Raw genomic sequence first — 18,153 nt, 5'->3', positions numbered from 1 at the left:
GTAAGGTATGTCCCTTTTTGTGACAAAAGTGTGCTTCCCCAGTCAATGTGCAATATCAGCTACCTGCGGGATATTAATCATATGAGTAAATTAATGTAAATTGCTGTTAATTTTTGTGCTTTAGGTTCAGCCACTGCAGGGTTTAAACTGGTGGTTTGTTGAAGTCATTAGTATGAATGACAGATTAAATGTCACTGCGGATATGTTCACTTTGCTACTGGAAGCCCTAGACTGTAACTGTTCTTATTGTACAATATACAAATGGTGGTCAACTTGGATGATATTTATGGCCAAATATCCCTAGGGGTTTAAGTGAACACTTCTCACAGTTAATTTAGCTTTGCTAGTTTTATTCAGTATTATTAAAAAACAAAGTTTAAATGAGTTTTTGGATAAATTCTGTCTACAGACATCCGTCGCTTAGTGATGGGGATACATTCTGAGAAATGTGTCGTAAGGCGATTTTGTCATTGTGTGAACATCATCAAGTGTACTTATACACACCTATATGGTATAGCCTCGATGCAGTCGAGACGCGGTAAACACGAGATTTATGATGCTGCTGTCGGTGTAACACAGCATACTGTTTTACAGTAAACTTTTTTATAAGTAGAAAGAGTAGACTCTAAAATAACGATAAAAAGTACAGTATAGTAAATACATAAACCAGTAACATAGGTGTTTATTATCATTATCAGGTATTATGTACTGTACATAATTGTATGTGCTGTACTTTTATATGACTGGTAGCGCAGTAGGTTTGTTGACAGCAGCACCACTACGAACACATAACACGTTGCACTACGACGCCACTAGTTGATAATTTTTCAGCTCCATTATAATCTTGGACCACCGTCATATTTGTGGTCAGTCGTTAAGTGAAACGTTGTTAAGTGGCGCTTGACTGTATCTGGATAAAATGTGTTCACTTACTGTTGTCCAACATCCAGTGATACAATCAATAGTCTTTTAATTGCTGTTTTTACAATCTCTTTAATTCTTGAGGTGCACACACTGTACCTCACACACACTTCCCCTCCTGGGGCTGTTGCCTCTGCTCTGTGGCTCAAAGAATCAGCGACATCTTTATACTGTGAGTTGAGCAGCATAATGGTGCTATGAGATTCTTAGTGATCATCATGACTTTGGGGGATATTTTGGCATGGGTGGAAGGGGGACACGGTGGGTTGGACCAGGCCCTGCTCTCCGGTGGGTCTGGGGTTCGAGTCCCTCTTGGGGTGCCTTGCGATGGACTGGCGTCCCGTCCTGGGTGTGTCCCCTCCCCCTCCGGCCTTACGCCCTGAGTTGCCGGGTTAGGCTCCGGTTCCCCGCGACCCCGTATGGAACAAGTGGTTCAGAAAATGTGTGTGTGTGTGTGTGTGTGTGTGTGTGCATAGGGTGGAGGCTGTAGATATCTTTATGTTAGTTGTTGCACAGCGTGTGTCTGTGTGTATGAGTGTTGAGTTGGGGACACAGCGGGACATTTCGTTGATCGTTCCTCTTGTACGCTCCCCAGCCAGCACACTGTCCCTCTATCTTTTATTGATGCACTTTTCAAGTGTCTAAATGACTGAGTGTATTCCTAAAGGAGCTCTGTGCACTCAGCCTTAGTTTCATATTAAAGTAAACGTGGTACATCAGCACAGGGGGCGCGGTGGTGCAGTGGGTTGGGCCACAGTCCTGCTCTCGGGTGGGTCTGGGGTTCGAGTCCCGCTTGGGGTGCCTTGCGGCGGACTGGCGTCCCGTCCTGGGTGTGTCCCCCTCCCCTTCCGGCCTTACGCCCTGTGTTGCCGGGTAGGCTCCGTGACCCTGTATGGGACAAGCGGTTCTGACAGTGTGTGTGTGTGTGTGTGTGTGTGTGTGTGTGTGTGTGTGTGTGTGTGGTACATCAGCGTGGCCTCCCTTCAAACACTCACACACATAAACACAGACAGTGAAAGCGCACACATACTCAAATACACTGTCTTACACAGCCTGTGGTTCGTGTCTCTGAATCCCTGTACTTGTCTCTCCCAATGTTTGTCTTCGCCACCCCCATCTGTCTCCTTCAGCCTCGCAGTACTACCTCATTTCCCCCGTTCCTACAAATTTGGCTCACATGTATTATTCTTCTTGATATCTGTGTGTTTATTAATACATACCTCGCTTCACTGTGTCGCATCTCCCAGACCAGGCTGGGGAAGCTCTACTGTACTATTTCATGTGTTGGTTTGGCTAAATCTGTATCAGGGCTAATTCCTAGCTCACTTAAAGTAGGAGAAAACTGAGACTTTTTGGAGAGTGTTTTAATTTTTGCCTAAATGTTAATATATGATTGTATCACCTTTTCCTGGTAAATTCAGTCTTCCTTCATTTTCAGATCAGAGGAGCTCACTGGCTTTAATAATGGTTCTGAAAATATTACCCTAGAACAAGTTGTTATTTCACAGAGGTAAACAAGTGCAGCACCATTGAGGGATTATGGCTTTTACCTGTAGAAATTTTCACCTATTGCAAATTAACGCATTTTACAGCACAATACTTTTATGTTGGCAATTAGGCAATTTTCTCAATTGCCAGATTGCATTATGGCAGTCATTTACTGCACTTGCTTTACAAACTTTATGTGTCGGATCCGAAATACCAGGAGCTTCACTAAAAGCTGCACATTGTGTGTCTGCGACTCTTTAAGCTTTCCGGAAGCACTGTGCATAATTTAGTTTTTTTTTTTTTTTGAAGAACGTTTGTCGACTAGTAAGAGTTAAGCACCTTCTTTAGGGGTATGACAGCAGAGCCTCTTTTAGTCTTGGTCCAGTTCCGTTCCCTCTGCACCCTACGCTCACCTGCTTGCTCCCACTCCTCTCCTGCCCAGGCCGACGGGAAGGTGGCGGACGGCGCGCTGCCAGCTGACGTTAACGGGGTGGAGCCAGCTCCTGGGCCCCAGAAGGATGGCGCCAAGTGGCACAAGCCTCGACTGTCCCGCAGAGCCCTGATGAAGTGCTGCCTTGTCAAGTGGATCCTAGCCAGCGCAACACCACAGGGCCCAGGTAGGGCAGCACCTGGAGGGCGGCGTCACGGAAAGCAGCAAACAATTTCAAGTAACCTGTTTCATGGTGCTGGGCAAGTGGGGCTTGGGTAGAGAAACATGGCCCACTGTTTGAGTGGGGGGGATAAGCAGGGTGTAGGTGCTGAAACCCAAAGTGGAACAAGGAGTATCTGTGTTACATCCAAAAGCACACAGAGGTGTTGGTGAGGAGTGTACGGTAAGATTGTGCTTACATCATGGTGGGACATGTCTGTGGCAACGAATGACGAACCACTGCCAGTCAGCAGAATCTGTGTGCTTCCCCAAAAACAGTCCTCTTGCATGTTTTAATTATTCACTTTGCTCCTTCTGTGTGTATAGATGGTGGCTAATGTGTGCCCCCCCACCCTTCCTCTTCTGATTTAAATTGTTAATGATCTCATCAACCACGCCTCAGTGCCAAAGCGCTGCTTTCCGCTTTATTTTTCTGCCAACTTTAACGCTACTTTTTTGGGGCAATGAGTGTCAGTTCCTGCTTGGGCCCGGTGTTTGCAGGCCACCCCCTGTAACTTTTCATGGGCCTCTCAGGGGTACATACTGTTGATTCCCAGGATCTCACAAAGTGGGTTGAGCCCTTAGAGAACAGGCCTTAATCTGCAGCCCTCACATCCTTACCCTGGCAAAGTGGTTCAGAATGCGCCACGCAATTTCTCTCCCTATTTCTTTCTGTTCTTAAACTCGCTCTTGTTTTGATCTGTGACATCAGAGATCTCAGTGGAATCGTGGGACATGCTAAGCAGCGGCCCTCATGGCACCCAGAAACGTCCCTTATCTGGATCCCGAGACCATGGACCCTAAGAGACCACCTGCTATAGACGGACGGATATCTGTGAAGAGTAACGAGTGTGTCCGCTGTTCTCTAGATAGCCGCTTTAAGTGCCCTAACTGCATTTGCTGCAGCAGCACATATAAACTCTCACACATGGTGAAAGGATGACGGTCAAGTGCAGAAGTGACCAGCTTATCCACATACGTAGTCTGCCTCTTGCATTGTCCGTGCAACCTGTACTGTGCTCATAAAGTTATAGGGCCCTAAAATGTAGGGGTCAGTGAACGTGAGGGGGACACAAATAAATTAATAAATATGAATAATATATAAACACAAGGGGAAATTAAGATGTGAACCCCTTTCCCCCCATGACATCCTCAGACATTTTACCATGGTGGGATGTGACGTGACGTGGGTGCACTCTGGAACATTTTCTTTTCACACTGTGTCACCAAATTGACACAACTTAGTGTTATTAAACTGCTTTTTGCAACACAGCCTTCAGTCACGTGTGTTTTCTTAACCGTGTTTTTTTACCAATGATTCCTCTGCCCTATTAGTTGTGTATTACGTATGGATTGTATTTTTATATACATATTTTAATGCAGGGGGTGCGGTGGCGCAGTGGGTTGGACCGCAGTCCTACTCTCCGGTGGGTCTGGGGTTTGAGTCCCGCTTGGGGTGCCTTGTGACGGACTGGCGTCCCGTCCTGGGTGTGTCCCCTTCCCCCTCCGGCCTTACGCCCTGTGTTACTGGGTAGGCTCCGGTTCCCCGTGACCCCGTAAGGGACAAGCGGTTCTGAAAATGTGTGTGTGTGTGTGTGTGTGTGTGTGTGTGTGTGTGTGTGTGTGTGTGTGTGTGTGTGTATTTTAATGCTTATACATTTTTTATACTTTATTTCATTTTTGTATACATTTTATGAGTGTTCCCTATTACCTCTTTTTTAGTGCTTGTTCCTTCCTGTTTTGAGTTTTTCTCATCATTGTACTCATAAAACAAAAATTATACGGCTTGCGCTGCCTTTGCGTTTGTTGGTCCACGGCCGATGACGTCACGTACCAATGACGTCATTCTTTACGTAACAAACAGTGCTCTGAGTTATTAAGCTCCTGTGTGCTCTTCCGTCTCTTTTTTTTTCTCTAATTTACAGTGGTTCTTTTGGGGGGGGGGATTCCAGCACCTAGCCTTGAGTCGAGCGCGACTTGTGATAATTAAGCTGGGTCTACATCTCACACATAGATAATTTATTTTTAGGTGAAATAATGTGTTAGCAGAGAGGTGGAGACAATCCTACAGACTCAGTCCTCCACGATAGCCGGTGGTGTTTTTTTACTGTAATTTCGTCGCCACGGCGGTTCACAAGAGTGCGCTCGCTGGTCGTGCCAGTGTAGGAGTAGGAGTAGGAGCGCCACCTCATGGCCACTCTCTGTAAGTACAAGACGAGCCGCTGTCGGAACAATGGGGGGGCGCAGGACCACTGACCGCACCGGCTCCTCGTGTCCTCTTGTCTGTTATCAACAGCTGTTGTTAAGTTTCAAGTAAAGAAACTTGTTAAGTAAAAAAGGATATTTACATTTATTCACTTAGCAGACGCTTTTCCGAGTTTGTTTTTAAAGCCGTTTCCTTTGCTGCTTCTGTTTATTTCCTAAGATCTTTCTCGGTTGCAGAGCGAACTTGGTCGGTGTTGTGACCAGAGCTCCGTGAAATTGACCCCCCTCCCCCCCCCCAGACAGCACAAATGAAAAAAGACATGACGCCACGTGCCATGTAAACAGCCTTTAATAGCTCCACAAAGTAAGAGAGGAAACCGCAGTGTAAAGGGCACAAACGAAGCACTGAAGAATGAGCCCGAACTGGAGCGTCTGCTGCATTGTAGGGGGACTGGTGATGTCACACCCTGGAAAAAAATACTCACAAACACAGGGTCCTGGGGAGCCGGAGCCAGAGCCTAACCCGGCATCACAGGACATAAGGTTGGAGGGGGAGGGGACACACCCAGGACGGGACCTCAAGGAGGACTTGAACCCCAGACCCACCGCAGAGCAAGACCCGGCTCAACCCGCTGCGCTACCGCGCCCCCCCTAGAAAAAAAATAATAATGGCTAATATCTCAAAAAAAACAACGGCTCAAATTCTGATTTTCTCTTCAGAAAAAGGCAACAATGTAGTAATAACGAATCGTGTTTTTTTATTTATTTTCATTTGTGCTGTTTGTAGGGGGGCAGCTTAACGGAGCCTATATGCAGCCCGTAGACAGTTGACAGTGAGGGCCGTGTACGCTGTTCTTCAGGGCCACCAGGGGGAGGCCGTGAGTTGTCTAACGTTAATCTCTTTTTAATTTCTCAAAAAAAACTAAAAAGTCACTTTTTAATACATTCAGTTCCAGTGTTAGTGGCCCCTGCGACAACTTTTTTTTTTTTCATACAACAGGTTTCTTATTCAGTTCAACAGCAGTTTCCTTTTAAAATTAATTCCACTTTCACAAAAGGTGTTTTTCTTTTCTGCTTGTGTGAGACTGTTGTGTCAGATGTTTTGGAAGTGCCGAACACGCTTGGGGTCTCAAGCCCAAAAGCTTTTTGTTCCTCACTGGTGTGAATCTGGCTTTTTTTTTTAACTAAATCTGCTGTATAAACCTCTGCATTACCCTGAAAGAATCATTGCTAGTGTACACAGAGGGTTTGAATGGTGGTGGCTGCTGGTGGGGATGGGAAAGAACCAGGGCAAAAACCAAAAATGACTCCAAGTTAGTAGGTTGGAATTGTGAGACCCTGAGAGTATCCTGGTTCGGTGTGCGGGTTCAGGACTGCAGTCGGCCTCTTCAGCTCAAGTCCTGCTCCTGCATCATGTTGTCGAGGTCAGTTTTTCTGGGCATCCAGGTAGCTGCGCTGTCTATTTACAGAAGCGGAAGCAGACAGAAAGCGAACAGAAGGTCTGCTTCAGTGTTTGTAGTGTGCTCCGTGCAGAGAAGGAGATCGTCTTTAATCACCAGGTAAAAAGCTTAGAAGACAGAATGGTGAAAGTGAAGGAAAATGTTCTTAAAAATAAATAAGATAAACTGAGAAATGTTTGTATCTCGGACAGTTTGTAACTCTAATATTTGTTACACAAAGAACCAGTGTACATTACAAGAGATCTCTCTCTAGGCAGGGTTCTAATAATAATTCTGTTTTATTGTGTCTTTAAAAGCAACTTCTCAAAGGGACTGTGTCACTTCCAGTTTTAATAAACATCAGAATCAGAATCAGAACGAGCTTTATTGCCAAGTATGTTCGCACATACAAGGAATTTGTCTTGGTGACAGGAACTACCACAGCACAGACAGAATGACAGTGACAAGACAGGTGAGAAGATAGAGTATGTGAGCAAGGGATAAAAAATATTTAAAAATATAAAGTACCCAATATACAAAAATAGTCACTAGATATAAATGCAAGGGAGTGTGAGTAAGAGATATGTGATAAATAGTTATAAATATAAATATAAGTAGCATTATGTATTGCACGGTTTACTCTCTAGGGGAGAGATTTAGGTGTTCATGAGGTAGATGGCCTGAGGAAAGAAACTTTTCTTATGCCTGGCTGTCCTGGTGCACAGTGCTCTGTAGCGCCGGCCAGATGGCAAGGGTTCGAAGAGGAAGTGGCCTGGATGTGAGGGGTCTAGAATGATTTTGCTAGCCCTTTTACTGACTCTGGACGAGTGCAGTTCTTGGAGAGCTGGGGGGGATGTGCCGATGATTCTTCCAGCAGTCTGCGAAGAGGAGGTGCGTCGGGTCTTCGTCAAACAGAAGACAAGGAAAGCACCAGGCCCAGACGGCGTCTCACCGGCCTGCCTAAAAACCTGTGCTGACCAGCTGGCCCCTATCTTCACAAAGATCTTCAACAGATCACTGGAGATGTGCGAAGTTCCTTCCTGCTTCAAACGCTCCACCATCATCCCCATCCCAAAGAAACCCAAAATCACAGGACTTAATGACTACAGACCTGTCGCCTTAACGTCTGTGGTCATGAAGTCACTTGAAAAACTGGTGTTGGACTACCTGAAGGACATCACTGGACCCTTGCTGGACCCCCTGCAGTTTGCTTACCGAACAAACAGGTCTGTGGATGATGCAGTCAACATGGGACTGCACTACATTCTACAACATCTGGACAAACCAGGGACTTATGCGAGAATCCTGTTCGTGGACTTCAGCTCAGCCTTCAACACCATCATCCCACAATTTGTGATGTCTTTCATGCCTTTCCACACCGACGCAGGATCGTTGGCTGAAAACTGTTTCTTCAGCTTTTCAGAGTAGTTTCTCTTAGCCACTCTGATCTCTTTTGCCAGTGTGTTTTTGGCCTGTTTGTACAAGACTCTGTCCCCGTTCCTGTAGGTGTCTTCTTTGGCCTGACGAAGCTGTCTGAGTTTTGCAGTGAACCACGGTTTGTCATTGTTGTTTGTTAAACGAGTCCTGGTAGGGATGCACATATCACATATCAGGATCCACACATATCCTATGCACATATCAGGATCCATCCGTCTCTCCATCCATTTCCAATAACTGAACCCAGGAGCATAGGGCATGAGGCAGGCAGGGTGTACACCCTGGGGGGATGGCAGTCCATCAGAGGGCAGTGACGCACACAAATCCATCACATATACCTGCACTTTAGGCAATTTGGAGTCACCGGTTCACCTGAATCACTTGTCTCTGGACTCTGGGCAGAAACCAGAGCACCCAGAGTCTACCTGTACAGTCATGGAGACAACGTGAAGACTTCTTAAAAAGGCAGGAATTTAGGATGTTGGGGACAGAACCAGTGAACGCTTAGTGGCTCAGGAACATTATTTATTTTCAAGTTGTTTTTATTGTCATTCCTCTATATAGCTTGCATACAGTGTAACGAAATGTCATTTCTCCAGAGACCATGAAGCAACACAGAACAGAAGTAAAGGGCAATAAATACACAGGAGGAAAAAAGGGCTGTTTAAATTAACCGTTATTACTTGTTTGTTTTACAAGAATTCACCGCTGATGCAGATTTCCTGGAATGAAGGAGAGGGGCGGCCATAGTGAAATCAGAAGCCACTTCTGTGCTTCAATTGTTCTTAATATTTTTAAATTATTAACAAAACATACCCAGAAGGATTTTTAAGTGCCGGCTACCATAGTACATGTACATAAAAGCTGTGTCGAGGTTTGGAATATGTCCTTCTGACACAAGTCCAACCCCCTTTACTGGTCTCCCACTCTAAACCCACTGGAAGGAAAGACTCCAGTGTGGGGAGAAAAGGCAGGAAGGAAATGACCGACCTTAATTGTCTCTGATCGATGAGTTCTCAGCCTTGACTTGGCTGTCACTTCACGGCCATGGAAGAGCCGCTGATCGACATCGTGCAGCGCTGAAAGTGCTCTGAGTGAGAGTGCTCCTCCGATCCTCCCCACATTTCTGCCTCCTTAGCGCTCTCTACACATCTCAGACTTCTTAACCTTTTCTTTATTCAGGATTCATTTGTGCTCGTTCTCTCGGCAATGTTCACCTCCTCTTGGGCTGAGATGGCCACGTGAACGCATCTGTAAGAATGTCAAGTGCTCCATGTCCTCTTTCAAAGCGCGACATGACGGGTCCAAAAATATTAAGGACGTGGTCGTGGGGGCTCAGCCAGAGGTACTGTAAAGGCCAAATTATCATAAATATTAGAAATGTTCACTTTGCAAAGAAGGTGCAAGAGCCAGATGTGAGAGAAAGCAGGAGGCGGCTGGATTCAAAGATTCTGATGGGTAGAGAGAGAGAGAGAGAGAGAGAGAGAGGGAGGGGGGTGGGCAGGTTCAACAGTGGAGAGGGAGAGAAGGTGGAAGAAGGTGACTCTTAGACATGGACTGTAGGGATCAACTGCTCGGCAGACAGAAGATGGCGAAATGGACAGAGAAGTGATTAGTCACATGACCTACACAACCAACTTGGACGTTTTAAAGAACAAAATCAGTTGTTTCCTGGAAATTTACCCTCCGAGAAGCAGCAGAAACTTGTAATTTTCTCCTTAGGGGAATTTGTTGGTCACTGTTGGAAGGACGTTACGCAGATAATGGGATGAATAGCTGTTTCTGCCTGGAGAAGAGGAGAAAAGGGGCGAAGGGGGAACTTTGAAAGGGACAAGTGTTGATCAATATCAACGGAAAAGGAAGGAAAAGCGCTTCAGCAGAGACCTTCAGGCTGAACCCCTTCATTGACGGGCTCCAGCAGGCACTGTGCAAGTTTTTGTGGGCTTCCATCTGCCTTCACGTTTCCGCAGCATCTTTCAGGCATCGGTGTCTTTATAAACTGGATGAATATGGTGAGAATTCACAGAGAAGAGTTTGAGGAGTGTGTAGTTTGGTGAAACTTTTCAGAGTGTACGGAAGGTTTCTTTTTGGGTTTTTTCTTTAATCCAGTGTGCTGTCTGTGGGACTTGATTCACGCAAGTGTCTCCGTGTCCCGGGTAGCATGTCTGACGGAGGCTCATGTTACGTGGCTCACACTTGGGGGACTTTACTGTGACTCACAGGTCACTTAGCATCACCAGACACCACCATGCTGTCGAAACTGTAAAGCACCTTCGCACCGTGGGATCAAAACCAATCACATTATGCCACTTAGCAGCTTCCTCTGGGCAACTGTGTGGGGCTCTGATGGACATGTGTGCATCATCGTTTCGGTGACTATCATTTACGCTGTCCCCCCTGCTGAAATCGGCCCTTTTCCCATGCATTGGGTGGTAAGGGAGGGCGTCCACCCAGAGAGTGTGTCCACGCCATGCCGGTCCTGTGGTTTAGAGCGCCCTCTCCTCCCTCTGGCTCATTCGCTTGGACGACCGCAGTTACACCTTCTACTGCCACTCTGGTGAGAGCGGACCTGTGTTGACCAGAGCGCTGGGGGATTCAGGGTATGGACCTGTTCACTGTCGGCGTGGTCATTATCTTGTTTGTGGCTGTGTTCAAACAGCTGGGCCTCTTGGAGCCCATGACTGTGGGAGGTAAGGATTTCTTGATCCATACTTTGCAGACACATTAATAACTTCCTTTTAATGCGCTGTGAACAAAAGGGTAATTGCTCCGCAACTGAGCTTAATAAGTTTCTGCATTTGTATCACGGTGGTGCGCCGGGTTTAGCGGGGGCCTTCTATATGGTGGGTCTGGGGTTCAAATCCCACTTGGGGTGCCTTGCAGCGGACTGCTGTCCCATGCAGGGTGTGTTCCCTTCCCTTTCAGCCCTCTTCCCTATGTTGCTGGGTTAGACTCTGGTTTGCCACAACCCCTCCTGGGACAAGTGGTTGTAGACATTGTGTGTTTGTATTGCATACTGGGATGTTGTTTATTTTGCTCTATGAAGGTATGTGCAAAGTAAGTCTTTCCCACCCGAATTAGTTTTACCACAGTGGGAGTGTTTGCTGACCTGTCACTGGGACCAGGCTGTCCCTGAAATGAGTGACCACAGGTCAAAAAGTTAGTCTTTTTTTCCATCTTCATCAGTTGTTTTTGTCACAGAAGAGCTAAGAAAGCAGGGAAACGATGCACTTATGAGAGGTGGTGCAGAGAATGAGCAGCACAAAATGTTCAGTGCTGAATACACACATTTTCCACAGATTTCTCGGCTATTTTCTTGACTGTGTGTTGATGAGGAAACACAAAGGTCCCATTTTCCTATCATACTTGATCTACAAACACTTGCAGCTTCTTGCATCGGGGAACGAAGGTCTATGGTTGAGTGCAACAGAAAAGCACACTGTGTGCTTTGGTATTTGCTTTCATCATACTTTACCAGCCTTCTCTGTCCCTCTGCTTATGTGGAACTTTCCTGATTAAATGTCCAAGTTGCACCACCTCTAATGCAGACTTGTCCTCATTGTCTGTGCAGTCCCCCAGCTCTACACTCTTCTCCTTTCTGTCATGCGTTTAGACTCAACACCAACACCTTACACAAGCATTCCACACACACACAATATCAACTGCTTGTCCCAAGCAGGGTCAAGGTGAACCAGAGTCTAACCTGGCAACAAAGGGTGCAAGGCTGAAGGGGGAGGGGACACACCCTGGATGGGAAACCAGGCACTCCAAGCAGGACTCGAACCCCAGACCTGCCACAGAGCAGGCCCCAGCCAAACTCGCTGCACCACTGCGCCCCCCACCGGCATTCCAGCTCATAAATTTTTCACAATGCCTATGTTAAGTTTATGGATCCTGCATCCTTCCTCCTGGGGTCCTGACCCTGTTCGTCCGTCCATTCGTCCAGCCCCACCCTACTTCCCACACCCTCACATTCACTCACTGCCTTTCTTCTTCCATTTTTAGCTCAGTTTTGGTGCCTGTGTCATTTTGCCCCTTCAGTGCCATGTGTGAGTCGTCATTATGCACGAATATTTGATAGTCTTTCCTCTTTCTTGATTCCGTTTCACTCTCTCTCTCTCACTCTCTCTCTCTCTCACCCTCTCCCATCCACACAGATGGTGGGGACAGCGACCTGGAGCTGTCAACTGTACGCCATCAACCGGAGGGTCTGGAGCAGCTTCAAGCTCAGACCAAGTTCACGAGGAAAGAGCTTCAGTCCCTCTACAGGGGCTTCAAGAATGTGAGTTTCAAGGCTGGGGTTTGAGAGGGGGTTACAGCGAGGCCCTGTGGACAGTTGGGCTTGGGGTGTGGTTAAAGGTAAGGTCTGGATTGCTTCTAGGAAGTGGCTACGCTGTCAAAAGGGGTATCCCCAGGGATGTCTACTAAGTAGTCCACTAGGTCTGTCCTTAAATGTTCTGTTAATAGAGTAAAAAATTGTTGATGCTTTTTTTCCCCTTATTCCTTTCATCTCTTGTTGTTTAATGTCTTATTCTCCGTTTTCTTGTTTGCACGGACCCTGGTCTTCTGTACTTTCTAGTCCTGCTCTTTTAAGTCTTTTCCATTCATGCATCCGCAGGAGTGTCCCAGCGGGCTGGTGGATGAGGAAACTTTCAAGTCAATTTACTCTCAGTTCTTCCCTCAAGGAGGTGAAAAGCTCATTATGCTTGATTCTCCTTTGCAAACCACTATAGGACAGGAGGTACTGTAGACAGTGCTGAAGACGTTCTGTCGGTCCTTCACTCTCCATTAAGTGCGTCAGGGACACACTGGTGTACAGCATATCCCAGAAGTACAGCGCACAAGGCTAGACAGGGTAGAGCCTGGACAGGGCGCCAGCCTATCACGGACGCTGAAGAAGTTCAGGAATGAAAACAGTAGAAACAGTGGAAATGAAAATCCAGTTGTGTTTTGTAATAGATAAAAATATCACAATGATACCGAAACAAATACAGTGTGGAATAACTGACTTTTGGACCTCCCCCCACCATTACAGACTCCACTACTTACGCACACTTCCTGTTTAACGCATTCGACGTCGATCGGAACGGCTCTATCCGCTTCGAGGTGAGACTGTCGGCTCGGAGGTCTTTTCAATGAGCGTAAATGATAGAGATTCCTCAGCAGATGCAGGCAGATCACAAACCTTTTTCATGGGAGCAAATGGGGGCACCTGATAGCACAGAGGTTACAGCTGCTGCCTTTGGATCCAAAGGTTGCTGGTTTAACTCTTGCCTACTGCTGTAGTACCTTGCTCACCCTTGAGCAAGGTACGTACCCTGAATTGCTCCACTAAAATTACTGTGGTGTATGAATGGCCACATAGTAGGTAACTTAACATTGTAAGACGCTTTGGAGAAAAGTGGCAGCTATGTGAATAAATGCAAACATCTTTATGCACACTGATGCTTTTTAAAAGATATTGGTCAAGTTTAATTTTCTTCGTATGCTTTAAATGTGTCCATTACTGCTCTTTGTAAGTTTACTGGACAAGTTCACGGTGCTCTTTGTCCGCACACCTCAGGTACAATGTAGGTTTGATGTACGTAACAGATTGTTACGAAACAATATTTGTGTGACTCTGGAAGTACCTGGAACTCTTCCAAGTGTAGCAATGGAGTTTACACTGTACCTGATGGAGCATGAACAGCGTAGACTGCGTGACTCAGGCATGGTTGAAGGGGTGTAAATGTGCTGTACACTTGAGTCACCCGTGCTCATTGCAGGACTTTGTAATTGGGCTCTCAGTGCTGCTGAGGGGCTCTGTGACGGAGAAGCTGAGCTGGGCTTTCAACCTTTACGATATCAACAAGGACGGCTACATCACCAAAGAGGTCAGTGCAGCGTGTGTGTCAGTCAGTGAAGTGGGCAGGAGGAGTGTACAGCAAGAGGATGGCATTAATCTGACAAACTGACCTAAATGTCTAAAGAACATCTGAGTTTAACAGTCAGTTTAACAATTTACCGCTCTACATGGTTTTCAGCATAGGGTAACCGGAGGATTCCTGTGACTGAGACTGACCTGCAGTCATGTGTGCTCATATCTGGGTATATGTGCTGCCCATAGGAGATGCTTGCCATCATGAAGTCCATCTACGACATGATGGGTCAGTACACGTCACCCAGTGTGCGGGATGAGGCACCAGTGGAGCACATGGAGAAGTTCTTCCAGGTCCAAACATCAGCTCAGCCTGCAGCCTCATTTTAACTCCTGTTTGGAAAGCCCACCTTCAGATGACTCAAAAGTCCCTGGTTGTCGAGGCTCATGGGTTACACACTAACTTCTAATGGAGACACAAGACACACAACATTTCGAAAGGGGGCACACATAAGCGCTTCAAATGACCGGTTCACCCTTCAGCCCGTCATGGCTGTGAAGTATTATATATTAATAAAAAATTTTTATTGCTAGGATTATTCATTTTCCCTGCACATGCATTCCTCGTACTGAACATACTGTATACATTTCATTTTTTCTTTCCACCTGTTTGCATAGTTGGACATTTATACCACAACTGGAGGCAGTTTTAACAGTACACTGTAAAACTTACACTGAGGGATGTAAAATGACCTACAGATTACCCAAGATGACCTGTATTATTGCTTGTGTTACACAGGGCTTTTATGATCTCAGAGTGTAACTGATGGATTTAATATCAGAGCTCGTCTCTCTGAATCTGAACTTGCAGCGTAGTGTGTCTGAATCCCAGAGCTGCAAGGTTGCAAAGTGAAGCCCCTTTAAGCGCTGCCAAAAACCAGCGTTGCGATTCTACAAGAGGTCCTCCGAAGCATGCAGTACAGACATGCTAATCTGGGGACATGCTAAACCCGTTCCAGTCCATTCCCTCCCAACTTAGTCTCTCTCTCTTACAGAAAATGGACCGGAATCGAGATGGAGTGGTCACCATTGAAGAGTTCATAGAGACCTGTCGAAAGGTACAAGCACACATTTACATTTATTTATTTAGCAGACGCTTTTGTCCAAAGTGACGTACATCTCAACAAAAGTACAATTTATGCATTACCTTAAGAGAAAGAGACACAGCTGCAGACATGTGACTCAAGTAAACCTAGTTTGTTGCCTACCACTTGCTGCACCGAGGTTCATTGTTTAAGTAGGTGCATAAAACACAGGATAGACAAATCCTGATACCCTCCTACCATTTTTTTTTTTTTTAAAATAATATTAAGATACACAAGCGAGCAAATACAATCCTGGAGTAGTGGCTGATCAAAGGCTTTATCTGGTGATGCTCATGAAGTTACGGTGCATGAATATTTACACTGTACATGAGCTGGAGAGATCTTGGGCAAAATGGGTCTGGAAAAGGTGAGAAAGGTGAGTGACACACCATCAGAATGGTTTGCTTTGTCGCCTAGCAACAAACTGTGAGGTGGCATAGGTATTAGATCACTGAGAAGGAATGCGTGCACATTGCAGTGAAACACTTGACATTCAGTTGAACACATAAATAGCGTAACGAGCCCTGATGATACACATCTTGTTTTGTTTTTCCCCTTCAAAAGAGCAGTCTCTCAAACACCAAACAGAAACGCATTCTTTTCCTCTTTTCCAGGACGAGAACATAATGAATTCCATGCAGCTCTTTGAAAATGTAATCTAGGACAAGGAGAGAACCCAAAACAGACTGCCGCATAATCCCACCCCGGGCAGCACACCTGTACCTGTCTACACCCACCCTGTACAGCCAGCATGCACACAACCCTGCAACCTTGTGGAGGCCAGAAGACTATCCAGGATATGATCTAGGAGATGTAGCACAGTGACTTTGAATGATGAGGGGAGATGACTGAGTGGGCAGGTCCCTCCTCTCCGTCTCTGGACGAACATGCTCTGGCTGTGCATCTCACTAAGAGAAGTCCCTTCTGTAGAAGAACTAAATGGTACATAGTGCTGTAGGAGAAAATGACAAAGGAAAAGAACTTTTTTCCCCACACGGATTTTCATGGGAGTGATGAAGAAGCAGAGAAACACAAATGTTTTCTTTCTGGAAAGATCCCATCTCGGGGCCCATCGTGCATCCTCCTAATTTTCTGACCCGAGTGTCCTAACCCTGAGCCCAGTCCTCAGCTGGGCCTTACCTGGAAAAGAAAGTGACTTTAGAGGATCCAGTGGTGCATGGAGGACAGCTGTGGCTGACGTGGACTGAACATTAACGTGAGAGAAAAAAAAAAAAAACACTTTTACCAAGAATGAGAATTGAAAAATATTTTCAGCATGTTTGTCTGAAGACTTTCGTTTGTGGTTTGTCTGCACTAAGAAACTTTTAGTGTTAAAAGTCGCATCTTGTTCTCGAAAAGAACTTGGCACAAAAAGTTGTGAATCTCGTGTTTATAAGACTCAGTTGTGCGTAGTACTACAGCGGTAAAGTGCACCGTTTCGTTTGAATGTCTCGAACAAGGATGGAGTTGTGAGGTCATTGAAAAATGCAGCTACAGTGAGGCCAATCTCAGTTCACACCCTATTATGCATTTTTACCTGGATAATGGCCTTGATCAGTTAAAATCAAGAGTGTTTGAACTATGGTAATCCCTGCATCATAAAGTATTCTATACAAATAAAAATATTGACTGTCTATTGGTTCTTTTTTTAACCTAGCTGCTTTTGGAATTTGAATTTGTTAATCCTCTTCTTTCTTTAAATTTGTGATGATTTTGCCCACCCGATTCCTTGTTCTGGTCTCGTACAAGACCTAATGTGACACGATTTGCCTTTTGTTCCAGGTCGGGGCTGTAAGTGCTCTGCATAGCTAGTGTGTCAGCGGTACGAGGCCCCCCACATCGCCACATGTAACCTCAACACTATAGTGCACTTTGTTGGAATCACACCAACAGGGTTTTGGTTGTCATGGTGATCACCCCAAGTGACATGGTTGAGCTCCGTCTGCGTTTACTCCCTGTGTTCCTCCCCATCTACTGGACCGTGCACCACAGGAGAGCCCCCTGGAGTGAGTGTAACAAATGGCTTTGCGCCAATGCAGTAAAGTGCACATACAAAACCCTCCACTGTCTATGCAATGATAAACACACACACACACACACACACACACACACACACACACACACACACACACACACACACACACTTTCAGAACCGCTTGTCCCATACAGGGTCGCGGGGAACCGGAGCCTAACCCGGTAACACAGGGCATAAGGCTGGAGGGGGAGGGGACACACCCAGGACGGGACGCCAGTCCCGCCGCAAGGCACCCCAAGCAGGACTCGAACCCCAGACCCACCGGAGAGCAGGACCGTGGTTCAACCCACTGCGCCACCGCACCCCCGCACAATGATAAACAAAACTAAATAAAAGTAACAGTGTTTCCCATTAAAGTAGCAGCAGTCCTGACCTTAACTTTCAGTACCTTGTTTACCCAATTTACCACGTGGGGAAAAAAGCATCCCTTCACAAGAAGTTAAAATCCAATTTCAAAAATAAGTATGTTATGAAACACGTGATTTAGTCTGGTTCTATAACTTCAACGTGGTAACGCTCACAGACCTTTACGTACATTACATTCAGGACTGGTCGATCCACAGGGGTTCTGGTGGTGAAGACATCACAGGATGGCAGGGAACTGCACTCTACCCTGGTCAGTCTCTGTCCCAGACACCGCTGAAAGGGCATCTGCAGTCGAGGCTGTTTCTGTCCATAATTTCAATAATCAGCTACTGTACTGATTATACTGATGATTAATTGGTTAAGAAAAATACTTTTACGTTTCATTAAACAGCAACAGAATATATACAAAACATAATACTGTATTCAAGGCCCAATTTACTGTCTCGTGGCTATAGCAAGTGGACTTCAAATTGGACAGCTGATGCTGGTTAGAGTTGCTGTCTTTGGACCCAAAGGTTGCAGGTTTGATTCCCACCTCTGGCTGTAGTACCCTTGAGCAAGGTACTAACCCTAAATTGCTCCAGTGAAAATTACAAGTCAAGTTGCGCTTT

The 18,153-nt window shown here is 46.0% G+C and overlaps 1 protein-coding gene across 2 annotated transcripts in view; it reads left to right on the top strand.

Moving 5' to 3' along the window:
- The window catches only part of LOC108932583 (calsenilin-like), a 29,038-nt gene extending 12,308 nt beyond the window's left edge, over positions 1 to 16,730 (top strand). The window contains exons 3-10 of one of the 2 annotated variants that reach the window (XM_018749096.1): positions 2,852 to 3,026; positions 12,297 to 12,421; positions 12,758 to 12,827; positions 13,175 to 13,245; positions 13,905 to 14,012; positions 14,246 to 14,350; positions 15,052 to 15,114; positions 15,756 to 16,730. In XM_018749096.1, coding sequence (XP_018604612.1) covers positions 2,852 to 3,026; positions 12,297 to 12,421; positions 12,758 to 12,827; positions 13,175 to 13,245; positions 13,905 to 14,012; positions 14,246 to 14,350; positions 15,052 to 15,114; positions 15,756 to 15,803 — 765 coding nt within the window. In that variant the 3' untranslated portion in view covers positions 15,804 to 16,730. Of the gene's footprint in view, positions 1 to 2,851; positions 3,027 to 5,217; positions 5,262 to 12,296; positions 12,422 to 12,757; positions 12,828 to 13,174; positions 13,246 to 13,904; positions 14,013 to 14,245; positions 14,351 to 15,051; positions 15,115 to 15,755 lie in introns of those variants that run through there. The other variant, XM_018749107.1, reaches the window with a different exon arrangement.
- The last annotated feature ends 1,423 nt before the right edge of the window (positions 16,731 to 18,153 follow it).

Source organism: Scleropages formosus, chromosome 6, assembly GCF_900964775.1.
Source record: "Scleropages formosus chromosome 6, fSclFor1.1, whole genome shotgun sequence".
Taxonomy (NCBI): Eukaryota; Metazoa; Chordata; class Actinopteri; order Osteoglossiformes; family Osteoglossidae; genus Scleropages; species Scleropages formosus.
This window is presented reverse-complemented; position numbering and strand designations above follow the sequence as displayed.